The following is a 14,727-nucleotide window of genomic DNA, read 5'->3' as shown; positions in this document are numbered from 1 at the left end:
GGTATTAAGGTATTTATTAAATTTAAAATTTCCTCCTTTTTTGCTTTATTCCTTTCTTGCCTAATTCAAGGCCAGTCAGTTTTAAATAAAGGGTGAAGAATTTCAGCAATGATGTTGTCATTATCATAAAGATTATTAAACCTATGACATGATATTATTAATTTATAAATAATTATTTGATTTTAGTTACCTTTTTTCAATACTAGCTAATATAGTATCCTTTAGAGGTTGACAATATTTTAATCCCTGCACATCTGCCATACATATAAGTATTTGTGTTATTGTTGGGAACAATCAGACATTTTCACAAAATTTTAAATTAATAAATTTAATTTAAAAAATAAATTTATTTTAAATTAATTTATCACAACATATTAAAAATAAAATTAATTATTTGAATATATCTTTAAAAGTAACTAGTTACTTTTGGCAGTTACATTTCAAAAATTTTAACTAGTTACAGTTACTAGTTACAATTTTAAAAATATAACTAGTTACAGTTATTTTTTACTAGTTACAGGTAACTAGTTACTTGTAACTTGTAACTAGTTACCTTAACATCACTAATAATTACTATCAATAATTGAGAATGTGTTCATATCAATTGAGATTAGAAATTATTCATGAAAATAAGAAAAAGCTAATAATTAAAACAAATATATTCCATAAAGAACGGTTAATTTGAAACTTGACAAAATGTCAATTTACTCCAACTTAATAATATTCCAATATTTTTTACAATTGTGTTACCCTTCCATGTTTTATCGATCACATAATTTAAAATATGATTTCTAGCGGTAAATATTTATTTAGAAATATTATACATATACATAATTTAGTTTATATTGCATGTACTATATGCTTGGAGAAAAAAGAAAATCCAATCTCCTTATTATGTTAATATTTAATTTTTTACATGTACATTTTTATATAATTAGGTGGTCACACTTTTCACCTTGAATGGTATGCTTATAATTTATTCTATGTTATTTCAATTAATAAACAGCTACTTCAATTTTGTTTAATTAATTATTAAATTAATAAATTATAGCTTCAATCTTAAGATATTAATTTATACATAACTTCCTGTTATTAGCCTTAAACTATTACACTACAAGTATAGGTGTAATAAATTTATTTTGAACAATATGCATAAGTTAATACTTGACACCGAACTAGTAGTTTCAAAATTATGTACTACAATGCTTAAAGGGCTGCCAAACATTAATTCTAATTTTACCCATTATAAATTGATTAAATTTTCTATTTAGCATTCAAAAAGTCGTGAATAATTCATGTCCTAACTGTCGGCAAAATTTCCAAAATGATCACATAATAAATCTTCATATAAGCACTATTTTGGACTCTCAAGTATAAACTGTATAAATATAGATTTTAGCAGTATTTTTATTTAGATTAAAACTTACTTTATGTATCTAGTGTTATAAATAGCTTGTATAAATCTAGTATTCTAAATGGCTTGATTTAAAAAATGACTAACTCAATATTTTAGTAAAAAAAGAAAATATTACACAAGCCACTAGATTGATAGATGTCTAAGCCTTTTTGCCATCTCTGAACAAAATTTCCAGGCATATGTAATATTTTTGGCTAAAATATTAGATTAGCCCATTTTAAAATTTGTGCTGTTTAGCAACACTGAACACTATACATATAATATTTATGAAAAATTGACCATCACTTTTATTAGATTCACTTGTTCTATATTCTGTAAATTAATTAATTTCAAACTTAAAGAAGTAATTTTCTTCTAAATTTTAAGGTTATAAAGAAATTGTGAAATGCATATTTAAAATATTTTTACAATTGGATTATCCTGGAACTGTTATTAGTAGAGATATACATTAATCATTTTAATGAGCTAAATAATTTACTTTTAGTTATATGAGATTTGAAAATTTGTTTTTCAAACTATTATAAAATAAAATTTATCAAAAAATATATTGACCATTTTTTTATTCCATATCTAATTTTAAATTGAAAAGATTATAATAATATGATGATTAAGAAGTTTCTATTAAGTTATTAAAAAAATTGATATGCATATTAATATGGGTTGGGCAGTATCACAGATATTTTTTTCTAAGATACAAATTATTTAAATGTATCTGTATCTTAATCAACTTTGTATACAAAAAGATACAGATACTTTAAAAAAAATTATATTTTAATTTAAATAAAAAAATTTATAGCAATTTAACTACCATATTTTGTTTGAATCGTTTTATATCCATCTATTTTAAAATAATGAATGATTGAAGAAGAAGATAGAATATTATCTTTGTCTATGATTCTCCTATAATAAGCTCTCGATTTGCTTATTAATGGAATTATGGATTTTTTGAGGATAGGTTTTTTTTTACTTTCTTTATTTTTTCCAATTTTTCTATCATAAAAAATATATTCAAAAATAAACAAAAAAATACGAATAAAAAATATTATTTTTCCAAATTGCTTTTTTCTATCAATTATTCATTATATAATAAAAATAAATAAATTATTATAATATAACATGTATTCCCTTTTCAAGGTAGTACATGCCACAATTTTATTGTGACTATTAACAAAAATTAATCAGTTTATAAAAATCAATACATGAATCACCTATAATTTAAGAATTATTTTTAGGTTCTCTTTTCTTCATCATTTCATAAACCGCTCTGTTCGTCAATAATATCTGTTACAGCATTACCATTGAGCCAGAACTTCACATCGCTGTTCTCTTGATGTCGAATTTCCTTTTTTTTCTTGTTTTATGTTATTGTTGCTATCATCTTGATATTGTATCGATCATCTATGACGTTATCACACCTTAGGTATTCTTGGTCATACGACGATTTGATTTTTGGTTACAGGATTGTAATTAGTTGTTGATTTTCAAAATTATCCTGGTTAATGAGTCATAGCTTGATTGATCCATTGCATCATAGGTCAGTCATGATCATTCTATCTTAAGTTTGGTATTATTAATCTAGCATAATTGTAGCTAATTGTGCAGAATCATTGTAGTTGATTGAAAGAAATATTACAAAGAGTCAATCCAATGTTGTTTTTTTAATTACATCCAAAATGTAATTACTATTCATTCCTTTTAACATTATCCAAGATACACTTTTAATTATTATTATTTTTTTTTATATCAAGAACTAATCACTTTAACAACTTTACTCAAACTTAATTTATTTTTTATAAAATATAATCACAAAAATTTCAAAAATATTTTATTACACAAAAATTTTAATAAAATATATTATATAATCCCTTTTCTTTTACAAATAACTTCACAAAAATACATTATTTTCTTCATACTGTTATTTAATTCACATAGCCTTTATTTAACACATTCCAGTTGCTTTCTAGTAAAATAATTTCACATTCCTTAATTTTCCAACACTTTTGATTACTTTCACCTACTATTTTTTTTTTCTTTTACTAATTTTCAAAATTAATTACTTTTACTCAACACATTTCTCAACCTCTTTTTATCTTTTAATATCCTAATTATTTAATTAAAAACGAAACCTTCTACAATTTACCCCCAATCATAATTAATTATTATTTTTCCTTGACAGACAACATTCTTTCTTTAAAATTCCTTTTTTTTAAAAAATAACTTTTACAACACATTTTTCTTCCCAGTTTTATCAATTCCATAATTTATTGCTTCTATTCAAAATATATTTCTTAACCTCTTTTCTTATTTCACAACTTATATCCTAATTTTTATCTTTCAAAACGATACAATTTACCCAAACTTCCTATAATAATCGCTTTCACTTTCCTTAAAATTCAAAAATTTTAACCCCTTTTTTTAAACTACTACACACTCTTTTTATTTTTTTAAAATCGTTCCTATTAATTTTAAATCTTTCCTATATCTTGTTTTTATACACTATAATTAATTTCTCCTTTCTTCTCTTTTTTTAAAAATAGAATTTACTTTCACTATACAATTCATATTAACATTTAATCAACCCAGGTTTTTTTAACATATTTTATTACTTAGTTGCCTCAAATTAAACAATTACACTTTCCAACTTTCCTACAATATAACATAAAGTAATAACTTGATGAATCCACATATAATCATGAAATCCTTTGGTTTATTCCTTTCCCCTTTAATTTTCTGTTGTTTTTCACAATTTTTATTTCCCTATTTTTTCTTATTTCAACTTATTCTATGAAAGATGACAAGCACAATACATATAAATATGTTAAATAGTTATAAATATATAAAAGAAATATTTATTAAATTTAACACAATATTGCCATCCTCTGCCCCCATTGAATGATTATTCAGCTTTCCTAATATAGTCAATAGACCAAATTGTCAAAGACTGAATGACATATTATTGATTATTGATATTTACTAATTAATTTTTTGTTCTGATACTATTTTCATTATTATAATATACAATTTTTAAAAATTTATATCTCATTATCTTATAATATAACAAATTTGTTATTTTCTGCAATTTATTTTCATATTTTTTATAAATTTATATTATAGTTAAAAATAAAGCTTGATACATTTTGCTATCTATTTAATGTTTTTTAAACAAAGTACGTATCTTGTATATAAAATTTTTCTAAAGTATCTTGTATCTTAAATACAAAATTTTATAAAATAAATATATCTGTATCCCAGAGTTGTTAAACGCTACTTTAAAAGTAGCGCGCTACCGCTATTTGTTTATAAAAAAAATTTACAAACAAATTTTTTATTTTTTGCTTATAATGTTATTGTATAGTAAATATATAAAAATCAACATTTATAAATATTAAAATATAGTTAGTTTTGATTATAAAAAAAATTTATGTAATAAAAATAAATATTTATGGTAATTTATTGCATTTTAATAATAAAATCATTTCAATATTATCATCCCCAAGTCTAGAGCGACGATCAGAAAGTATAAGTTTTGCCTTATTAAATCTCTCGACACTAGAACTTGAGGGTAAGGGCGTATTTAATCTTATATTTTTAATATTAGATAGATTATCAATAATTTTATTTGCAAGTACATCGTATGTCTGACATCCTATTATCATTTTGAGGGCTAATACCACAGATCTTCTTTTTAAAGTTCTAGGGTCTAGCCAATGACCTAAATATAAATAAGTTTTTACCTTCTGTTATGTGTTCAACTACTCCCGTGGTACATATATATGATATCTCTGATAACTCTACTATTAGAGCATCTTTCATCATTTTAAAGTTATTTACTATAAGTGTCTGGTGGCATAAAATTGTTGTACCAGGGAAATAGAGTTTTAATCATCATGGTAAATGATGAATTATCAACTAAGGACATTGGCTGAAATTATAAAATCAACAATAACTTTATCAGCCAATTTCTAAGAAATATTGTCATTTGCATTATTAATTAATTTGGTTTGAATTGAATTAGTCTTTTTGGATGTAGAGTCACCTATACCAAAAATATTTAATGTTTCTCCATTTCCTTAAAACTCATGAACATCTTATAAAATAAATATTATTAGAATGTAAAAATGACAATTTACCTTTAGGTGTTTCTTGAGGTTATAGCTACTGGATTGATTTGGGGAAATATTTTTTTTTACATTTTAAACAAATAAATTTGAAACCAGTTTTGGTTATATATTTATTTTAAAAAATTTTCAAATCTAGGGAGTGGGAAATTTGTATTATAGCTATAAGAACATTTTCTTCCCTTATCTTCCATTTCATTAATATTATTGTCTGAATCACTTTCATAGATTTGGATATCCATAGGCGATGACATTTTAAATTAACACGTGATTTAGGTTTATAATACAAATGAAAATATAAATTATTATATTTTAATTTCAAAATTAAATAATAAATAATAAAAATTATAATTAATTATGATATTATATTTAAATTTTCATGTTTATACTTACCTTCATTATATTTTTTAAAAGTAGCGAAGTAGCGGCTACTTAGCTACTTTCAAAAAAAGTAGCACGCTAAAAAATTAAATAATTACAAAAAAAGTAGCCGCTATTAGCTATAGCTACCAAAAAAGTTAGCGCGGTACTTTAACAACTCTGCTGTATCCAAAGGCAATTTTCTGAAAATTTGCCCAACCCTGATATTAATTTACTTAATAAAGACATACTGATTTTTAAAGCAAAGAATTTTTCTTATATCTTTTTTTAAGACATATTTTTTGATAGCAACTTGGTTCCAACTGAGAAAACCCTTCCACAAGTAGCTAATATATAAAACCACATCGCTTGTAAGAATGAATGGTTGGCAAATTATAAATTTTAATGCAAAACATATTAATAATTATCTAAATATTTGATTAAATTATTTGTATAATTAAAACGAATTAATTATTTAAATAATTTGATCAAATAATTTTTTTATTAACAAACAGAACAAATAATTTGCAATTCATATTTATTTGATTGGATTCAAAAATAAACAGCATTATTAATAACGATGAGTAATTCCATCATAAATCTACTGAAATAACATGATTTTTGGACAATTATTTTTAAAATATATGAAACTTGGCATGAAGGTTAAATGATTGTATATTTTATATAAATCAAAATTTTAATGCTCTAGCTCTGATATATCCTAAGTTATTGACTTTCAAAATTTGGTGGGAACTTTTAACGAATTTCAAATTCAAAAAATTTTGGTCTAAAGTATACCTGTGCGTCGACGGCAATTTTATTCACGCCGGAACAGCCGCCGATTGAGATCAGCGGCGGGAGCAGGCTAGCCGCCGATTTTTCTTATGGCGGTGGCACGGCGTGTATAATATTTAGAATGTTGTTTAATTATATTTATATATTAAATTATTATTATTTAAATTTGAATATTAACATTAATATAATAAAACATGAATTGTATTCTATTGCTTTATATAATAGAATAGTGTATATCATTTACATTCATTCATACACCATATTCATTTCGGCTATATTAATTATTTTTATGGATTTGCGAGTTTTAAACCACCCTATATACAATTATGAAATAACAACTCTCTACTAATCAAAAATCAAGTTATGTGTGGAAGTACTTTGGAAATCTTATTTTGAAGAATGAGAATAAGAAAAGCATGATAATGCCTGATTATATTTATTGTGAACCTTGTTTAAAATTGGGGAAAAAAGATGAAGAAGATTCGGATAAAAATAATCCATTTTCACAGTAATTTATTTTAATTTTAGACTTATATTTATGTATAATTTATATTTTAGTTATGATATCAAATGTTATAGCAAACCTTTCTCGTCACTTAATTAATGTGCGTAAAATATCAGAAAAAACTAATAATAATAAATCCATTCAATCGCTAAAAATGTTTCTAAAGCCAACGCTAACATGTAGCAAGAATATAAAAGATAAAAAATGGCTCTTAGGTTAGTATTAATGTTTATTAATATTCATTTTAAATTTTTAACTGGTTTGTTAAATTAATTTTATTAAGCTCTATTTGTTCAAAACAACTAAATTTTTTAGTTTGTTTTGTCAGCTCTTATTTTGAGAACTTTTTAATGTACAAACTTAATATATAATATATTAAAATAATTATGTAAAACTTTAAAACAACTAAATTTTTAGTTTGTTTATTGTCAGCTCTATTTTGAGATCCAATGCATAAACTTATGTATAATTTAAATTAATAAAATAATTATGTAAAACTTTAAAACAACTAAATTTTTAGTTTGTTTATTGTCAGCTCTATTTTGAGATCTTTTTAATGTATAAACTTAATATATAATTTATTAAAATAATTATGTAAAACTTTAAAACAACTAAATTTTTAGTTTGTTTATTGTCAGCTCTATTTTGAGATCCTTTTAATGCATAATTTAAATTTATTAAAATAATTATGTAAAACTTTAAAACAACTAATTTTTTAGTTTGTTAATTGTCAGCTCTATTTTGAGATCCTTTTAATGCATAAACTTAATGTATAATTTAAATTTATTAAAATAATTATGTAAAACTTTAAAACAACTAAATTTTTAGTTTGTTTATTGTCAGCTCTATTTTGAGATCTTTTTAATGAATAAACTAAAAATATATTTTATTAAATTATGTAAAACTTTATTTTGAAAGTTCAAAACTAAATCAAATTTTTTATTTGTTTCTCTTTTTTAAATATCTTTTTTCTAATAGGGCGAAATTATGTTTTGATGTGCTGCTTAGATTTATAGCCATTTGATTCTATAAGCAATAATGGGATGACAGATTTTCTAAAGGTTTAAAATTTAAATAAAATGATTATTAAAAAATAAATTGCCTGAAAAATTGAAATATAAGATAATTGATTCCTCATCAGAATTGCCTAATAGGACAACTATTAGTCGGGGAGCACTTGATGATGTTTATTGTTCTATAAAGGCACATATTTTAAACCTGATTGATGCTGGTCCAAAATTCTGTTCCATTACTTTTGATTTATGTAGTTTTGAAAAATAACTGTAACTAATAACTAGTTATATTTTTGCCAATGTAACTAGTAACTGTAACTAGTTATGTTTCAAAAGTAACTTTAACATAACTAATTTTTTAAACCCCAATAAAAAGAAAATTAGATCGCCCTATTTTTTTTATTCCGAAAATTATAATACTAAATAAAATTTAAATTCTTATTTTCTTCATAAATTTTTTTTAACTTAAATATTTAAATATTTTGGTAATTCATGTATTTTTGTTTTACCGGAAATACAACGATATTTTAAATATTTGCATTTTAGGGAGAATTTTTGGTGCTTACAAAACGATATATAATTTGATTAAGACAAATAACTTGAGTATTTTTAGATGAACTATGAAGACCCATAACTCGGGATATATTTGAGCTAGGGAATTAAAATTTAGATTTTTCGTAAATATGCAATCTATCTAACTTTCGTATCAAGTTTTATCCATTTTTAAATAGATCATGGAATTCTATCAAAGTTGGTATTGGCCAATACCTTTTATTTTTTCCTGATACCAAATTATTCAATCCTCTATGGATTTGTTAAATAATTTTCTTGCAAAATATTTTTAAAATTTTACAAAAGAGTTTTTTTAAACCTTTTATTTTTATAAAATAATAAAAATATTTTCCACCTCTCTTTTGCTTCATTAACCTTTTTCATACTGATATTTAATTTTTATAAATGTTTTCTTCTTTATGGTTCTCTTCTCTTCTAAGAAATAAAAATTCATTTTAAATTTTATACTTGACTGCCATCTTTTTAAAAAAGGTTATGAAAAAATCAAGATAAATCTTAATTCTTAATCTTTATTTTATCATTAACGAATATAAGAGATCTGAAGGCTTGGACCAAAGTAGAGCCTCTAATATGGGCCAGGCTGTATAAATGTTAAAAATAAAAGCCCGACCTGAATTTTTTTTATCAATCTGGGTAGGGCCAAAAATAGTTTTTATATGAATCCAAGCTAGGTCAGAAATTATAAACCTGAATTTGCCTTAGTCAAATACTTTAAAACTACTAGTAATATTATATAGTAAAAAAGTATAATATATTTAAAAATTGTATTCATTTCACCTCCTATTTCCATTTTAAAACCATTTATATCTCACGTTAAAAAGAATACCTAACTAGTTTATATAAAAAAAGTAAAAGTAAATTATTCATACTAATTTTTATTTTTAGTTAACATTCAATTTTTATTAGTTCCTTTTTTTTCCTTTACTTTGCTAGGAATAAAATAGTCATTAATTTAGGAGCTGTTATATATTTATATTTTTAGTCAAAAATCACATAAATTTTAAGAAGGAATATTAAAAAATCTCTTTTATAAACCCTTATTAAAAACATTTATTTTTATATTTAAACTTTTTAACTTATTCCCGAAATACGATTGACTTTTATTAAAAGGATTTAATTTTTATATTTAATTCTAAATAACACTTAGTAAAACTAATTGGCACCCCAAAGCTTGAGGTCAGAATATATGTATTTATCTGGAAGAACGCATAGGTCGGATATTGAGCAGTCTGTTGATAGTCTTAGAAAATAATAAGACAGGCTTTTGTATCCAAGCAGAGATATTTTATCCATCTTGGTAAAGTTTCAGGCATCAATATTTTAGTAAATAAAGTAAATCTAATTAAATGGTGGATGGCCCAATAAAATTTGATTAATGATGTAAGTATTCTAAAAATAGTAAAACAACTATTTACTGCATCCTCGGCATCCGCTTCAGTCGAAACTATTCTCATCGTTTGGAGCTGTTCACGAAGCTTAGGAATCGGTTAGGTATTGAAAAGGTAGGAAAATTAGTTTTTTATTTAAACGTTCTAATTCCAATGTCGGCGATACTTGTGATTTTAATATGTAATTTTTTAATTTTTCAAACTTATATTTTATTTTTTTATTATAAAGAGATTAAAATATGTTTAAAAAGGTGTGTAGATTTTTTAAATCAGATTATTAAATAATTTTTCAATATTACAATGAGATCAGCAGTTATTTATACTATGTCAAAAGCTTTTACCCAACTAGGGATTACTAGTGTAATTTGTTATTTTAAATTAAATTTTTTTAATTTAAATATTTTGATTAAATATGATATGTAATTTAAATTTTGATTCAAATCGCTTATTTTTAAATAATTAGGGTGTTTTGCGATTAATCAATTGTATCCTTTTTATATGAGTTTTAATAGCTTGAACTTAATTTTATTTTATATTCTCAAACATCTTTCAATCTAAATACTTTTTAAAAAGGATAAATTATAGCAAAATTTAATGGTTCATTTTTTTAAACATTTCTTTTATAATTATGAATATTGTTTTTATTATAATCTATAAATATTTAAGTAATAAAATTATTTACTTTTCAATTTTCAATAAAGTTACGAATGACGTAGGGGAGACTGGGGTTAGGTAAGTCCCGGGGCTTGGTAAACCATTTAATCTCATTTTAAAATTAAATACACCAGAAGGTTAAAATTTTATTCTAATATAGTTTTTATTAGTTTACATCTATAGACAAAAAATCTTTTGAAATAATTAATTATTAAAAATTTTATTTAAGAAATAAAATTTTGATAAAATTTTCAAAAGATTTTTACATGATTGTCACAATGCGGAGATTGTCACAATGAGGCGATTTGTCATTGTGAATAAAAACCTAAACATAAAAAGAGAAAACATATATATATATATATATAAAGAAATTAATAATAATTAGGAATCACGAAATCATGAAATCAATTTATCTCTTTATTCAAAATTATAACATTATCAAATTAACAAATTTATAAAAGTAAAAATAATAAAAAAGATTAATAAAAAATAAAATACAAAAAGTTAATAATTATAAAAGATCTTTTTGTATGGTAAAAATTGGCCTTTTTATACTCTTTTCAATCTTCTTAAAACTAATATTCATAACTATTCAAATATAATATTTTTATCACGCGTTATAATAATAAATCCAAAAGAATTCTTTATGCAAATTAAGTACAACAAAATCCAAAAGAATTCTTTATGCAAATTAAGTACAACAAAATCCAAAAGAATTCTTTATGCAAATTAAATCTAACATTTACAACACCTCCCTACTAAAATTAGACCCAACATTCTGCGAATGATCTATCTTCTTTCGATCTCGACTTATTCTTCTTAATCTTTGCTGTCTTCTAAGTTCTAACGAAGGCTGACTCTTGTCTAGTATTCTTAGTTTCGAACGACCGTTTGTACCCGATTGTCGCTTGAAATTTTTGGATTCTATCTTCTGTCGCTTGTCACCCTGTGAAACGATCAGCTTTTTATCTCTGTAGGCCACTGACGAACTTGATACACCCCTGTTTTCCACTATCCACGATTGACGAACGATTATCGATGACATCCAGTTTCTTTTCCTCTCTTGTTTTTTGCTAGTCTGTCTTAATCTTTTTTACAATTTATCGTAGCTTGTTTCCTATCATTCTCTTGTAAGTTTCCTATCATTCTTTTGTAATTGATTGGTTGTTGCCTCTAATTCTTGTAATCGTATCTATCTTTTAGACTTCCGGGTCTTCTACGACAGTTTGCCCTTGCTGAGATATCGGGTAATCACATCTAATCTTCTAAAATAATCTATTTAAATAACTTCTGAAATATTTTATCACTTTTTATATTTATTCTCATATAAACTACCTAATACAATTATACTAATAAAATATATAAATATACCAACTTCATCCTAATGTCTACATTTAACTCCTCTAAACTAATCCTGCCTTTAATAAATGGCGTAAATTATACTAAATCTTACATTTATAATACGTAACAAAAATATATATAATAAATTATAAAAATATATCAAATTCTATCACCCCTCTCCCCTTAATGAAGCCTAGACCCATATTTTCATTGAAAAATTTACTTGTACTCATCCTTTAGCTATTGATCCTCTTCTTCTTTTCAGCTATGTCTATACTAAATTTATATCTAAAAATCCTATTCTAAAATATATATCAAAATCTATCTTTTAAAAAAATTATTTCCTCATGTACTCTTTGACACTCAAGTCTTTAAAAAAAACTGCTGAAATATATAAATCTCTTTTCATACATACGTTGTTGAGAAATCAATGACATCTAATCATAAAAGTTTTCATACTAACGTTTATGAACAACCCTTTAACTCTAACCACTATGATTTTCACCCCACGTCTTTGAAGAACTTATGAAATCTAATCATTATAATTTTTCGCACAACCGTTGTTGAAAACTGATATGTATATTTCTAAAGCATGTTTTTCTTTCTGTTATTATTAGAATAATGTTGCATAATTGATCTCAAATCTTATTTATGATTCAAAAAAATAAAAATCCGATCTCTAATTGAGTTCGATTGCGGCATAAATTTTCTAATGACGAAAGCCGTTTCTCTTTATGAAGATTTTTGGTTAATCTACAACCTAATATACTACATTCACATTAATCCTTAAGGCTGTTTTATCTCTCGCAGCCCTTAAAATAAAAGTTAAACGTAAATCTTCAATAAGAATTTAATCAACTATTTCCTAACAATAAAGTTATATTCTAATCTTATTCACCGAATTTTTTAGTTATTATATCTTAGCAAATTATTAGTTTAATATTAACTTTCGCAATTTATGTTTCTTTTTCTATGTCATAATTATTTCTAGTGATCAATTAATAATAATTCTAAAATCTAAAATATCATAGTCTTTATTAGTTTCAAATTCCAATGGTTTTTAGTTTACCAGTAACTTCTAAATATAAAATTCCTAATTATCACCTTTAAATAACTAAACACAATTATATCTTATCTACTATGAATGTTACCTTTGTCTTTAATTTTAGATTTTATATTCCTACATAAACCTAATCTTATCAAAATAATTTCTCTTTTTCAACCTACATTTTAAATATCATCTTGTCAAATTCATATTTTTCTTACCCCTTTTCCGTTTTGAATTTCTTTCTTTTGTATGGAGTTTGGTTGGCATTAGACTGAAAGTTGTAATGGTACTGTCGCCTCCTCTCTCCAACACCATTGTCACAATGCGGAGATTATCACAGTGAGGCGATTTGTCATTGTGAATCAAAACCTAAATATAAAAAGAGAAAACATATATATATATATATAAAGAAATTAATAATAATTAGGAATCACGAAATCAATTTATCTCTTTATTCAAAATTATAACATTATCAAATTAACAAATTTATAAAAGTAAAAATAATAAAAAAGATTAATAAAAAATAAAATACAAAAAGTTAATAATTATAAAAGATCTTTTTGTATGGTAAAAATTGGCCTTTTTATACTCTTTTCAATCTTCTTAAAACTAATATTCATAACTATTCAAATATAATATTTTTATCACGCGTTATAATAATAAATCCAAAAGAATTCTTTATGCAAATTAAGTACAACAAAATCCAAAAGAATTTTTTATGCAAATTAAATCTAACATTTACAACAATGATAGAATTTTAATTTTTATTTAAATATTTAATCATTTATATGTAAATTAATTTTTATGGCAAAGTTTAAACACTCTTCTATAATTTGGGAAAGTTTTATGAATATCTATTATGTCTATATAATATTTCAATCATGATTAGTAAATTTAGAACTAGCGGGGCTTGCTAAACCATTCATGTCAATCTATTTGAATGATTTTTTTTAGTAATTATTACATTATTCTATATGGTGCGAAAATACAAATCCAAAAAAATTAATAAGGGTCTATCATTTAATATTTATAATTATTTAGAAGTATATTAAAATTTGATGAATTAATATTATAATCTAATTAGGCTATTAAGGTATATGAAAATTGTAAATCAACAAGGATCACTAGCCAACTTACTGGTAAATTTATCTACATTATTTGTCTTATTTTTAAGAAATAATCACAATAATTTTATGTAATTTTTAAACAATAAAATCAATTTTTAGCAAAATTTAATAATAGAAATTATGTAAATATTTTTATTAAATGTAATTTGTAAAATGATCTTATATTTCAGATTGATTAAAATTATGATGAAGTATAGTATTATTGTATTAATTTTATATAATTTTAAACAATAAAATATAATTTTAGCTAAATTTAATAATAGAGATTTTGCAAATAAAAATCTAAATGGTAATGGTAAAGAGATTTTCTAAATTTTATGTTGCAAAATTTTAAATTTATAATTAAATAATTATATATTTTATTTGACATTTTTATTTTAGGTATACC

At 23.3% G+C, this 14,727-nt stretch overlaps 1 protein-coding gene across 1 annotated transcript in view; it reads left to right on the top strand.

Annotated features, from left to right (window-relative positions):
- Positions 1-747: 747 nt before the first annotated feature.
- Positions 748-14,727, top strand: part of LOC135930201 (E3 ubiquitin-protein ligase TRIM21-like) — a 34,708-nt gene continuing 20,728 nt past the window's right edge. The window contains exons 1-4 of the mRNA XM_065466982.1: positions 748-797; positions 840-896; positions 939-963; positions 1,272-1,371. Of these exons, the coding sequence (XP_065323054.1) occupies positions 785-797; positions 840-896; positions 939-963; positions 1,272-1,371 (195 nt within the window). The 5' untranslated portion in view covers positions 748-784. The remainder of the gene's footprint in view (positions 798-839; positions 897-938; positions 964-1,271; positions 1,372-14,727) is intronic.

This window comes from Gordionus sp. m RMFG-2023, chromosome 5, assembly GCF_954871325.1.
Source record: "Gordionus sp. m RMFG-2023 chromosome 5, tfGorSpeb1-WG-v2, whole genome shotgun sequence".
Classification (NCBI taxonomy): domain Eukaryota; kingdom Metazoa; phylum Nematomorpha; class Gordioida; order Chordodea; family Parachordodidae; genus Gordionus; species Gordionus sp. m RMFG-2023.
This window is presented reverse-complemented; position numbering and strand designations above follow the sequence as displayed.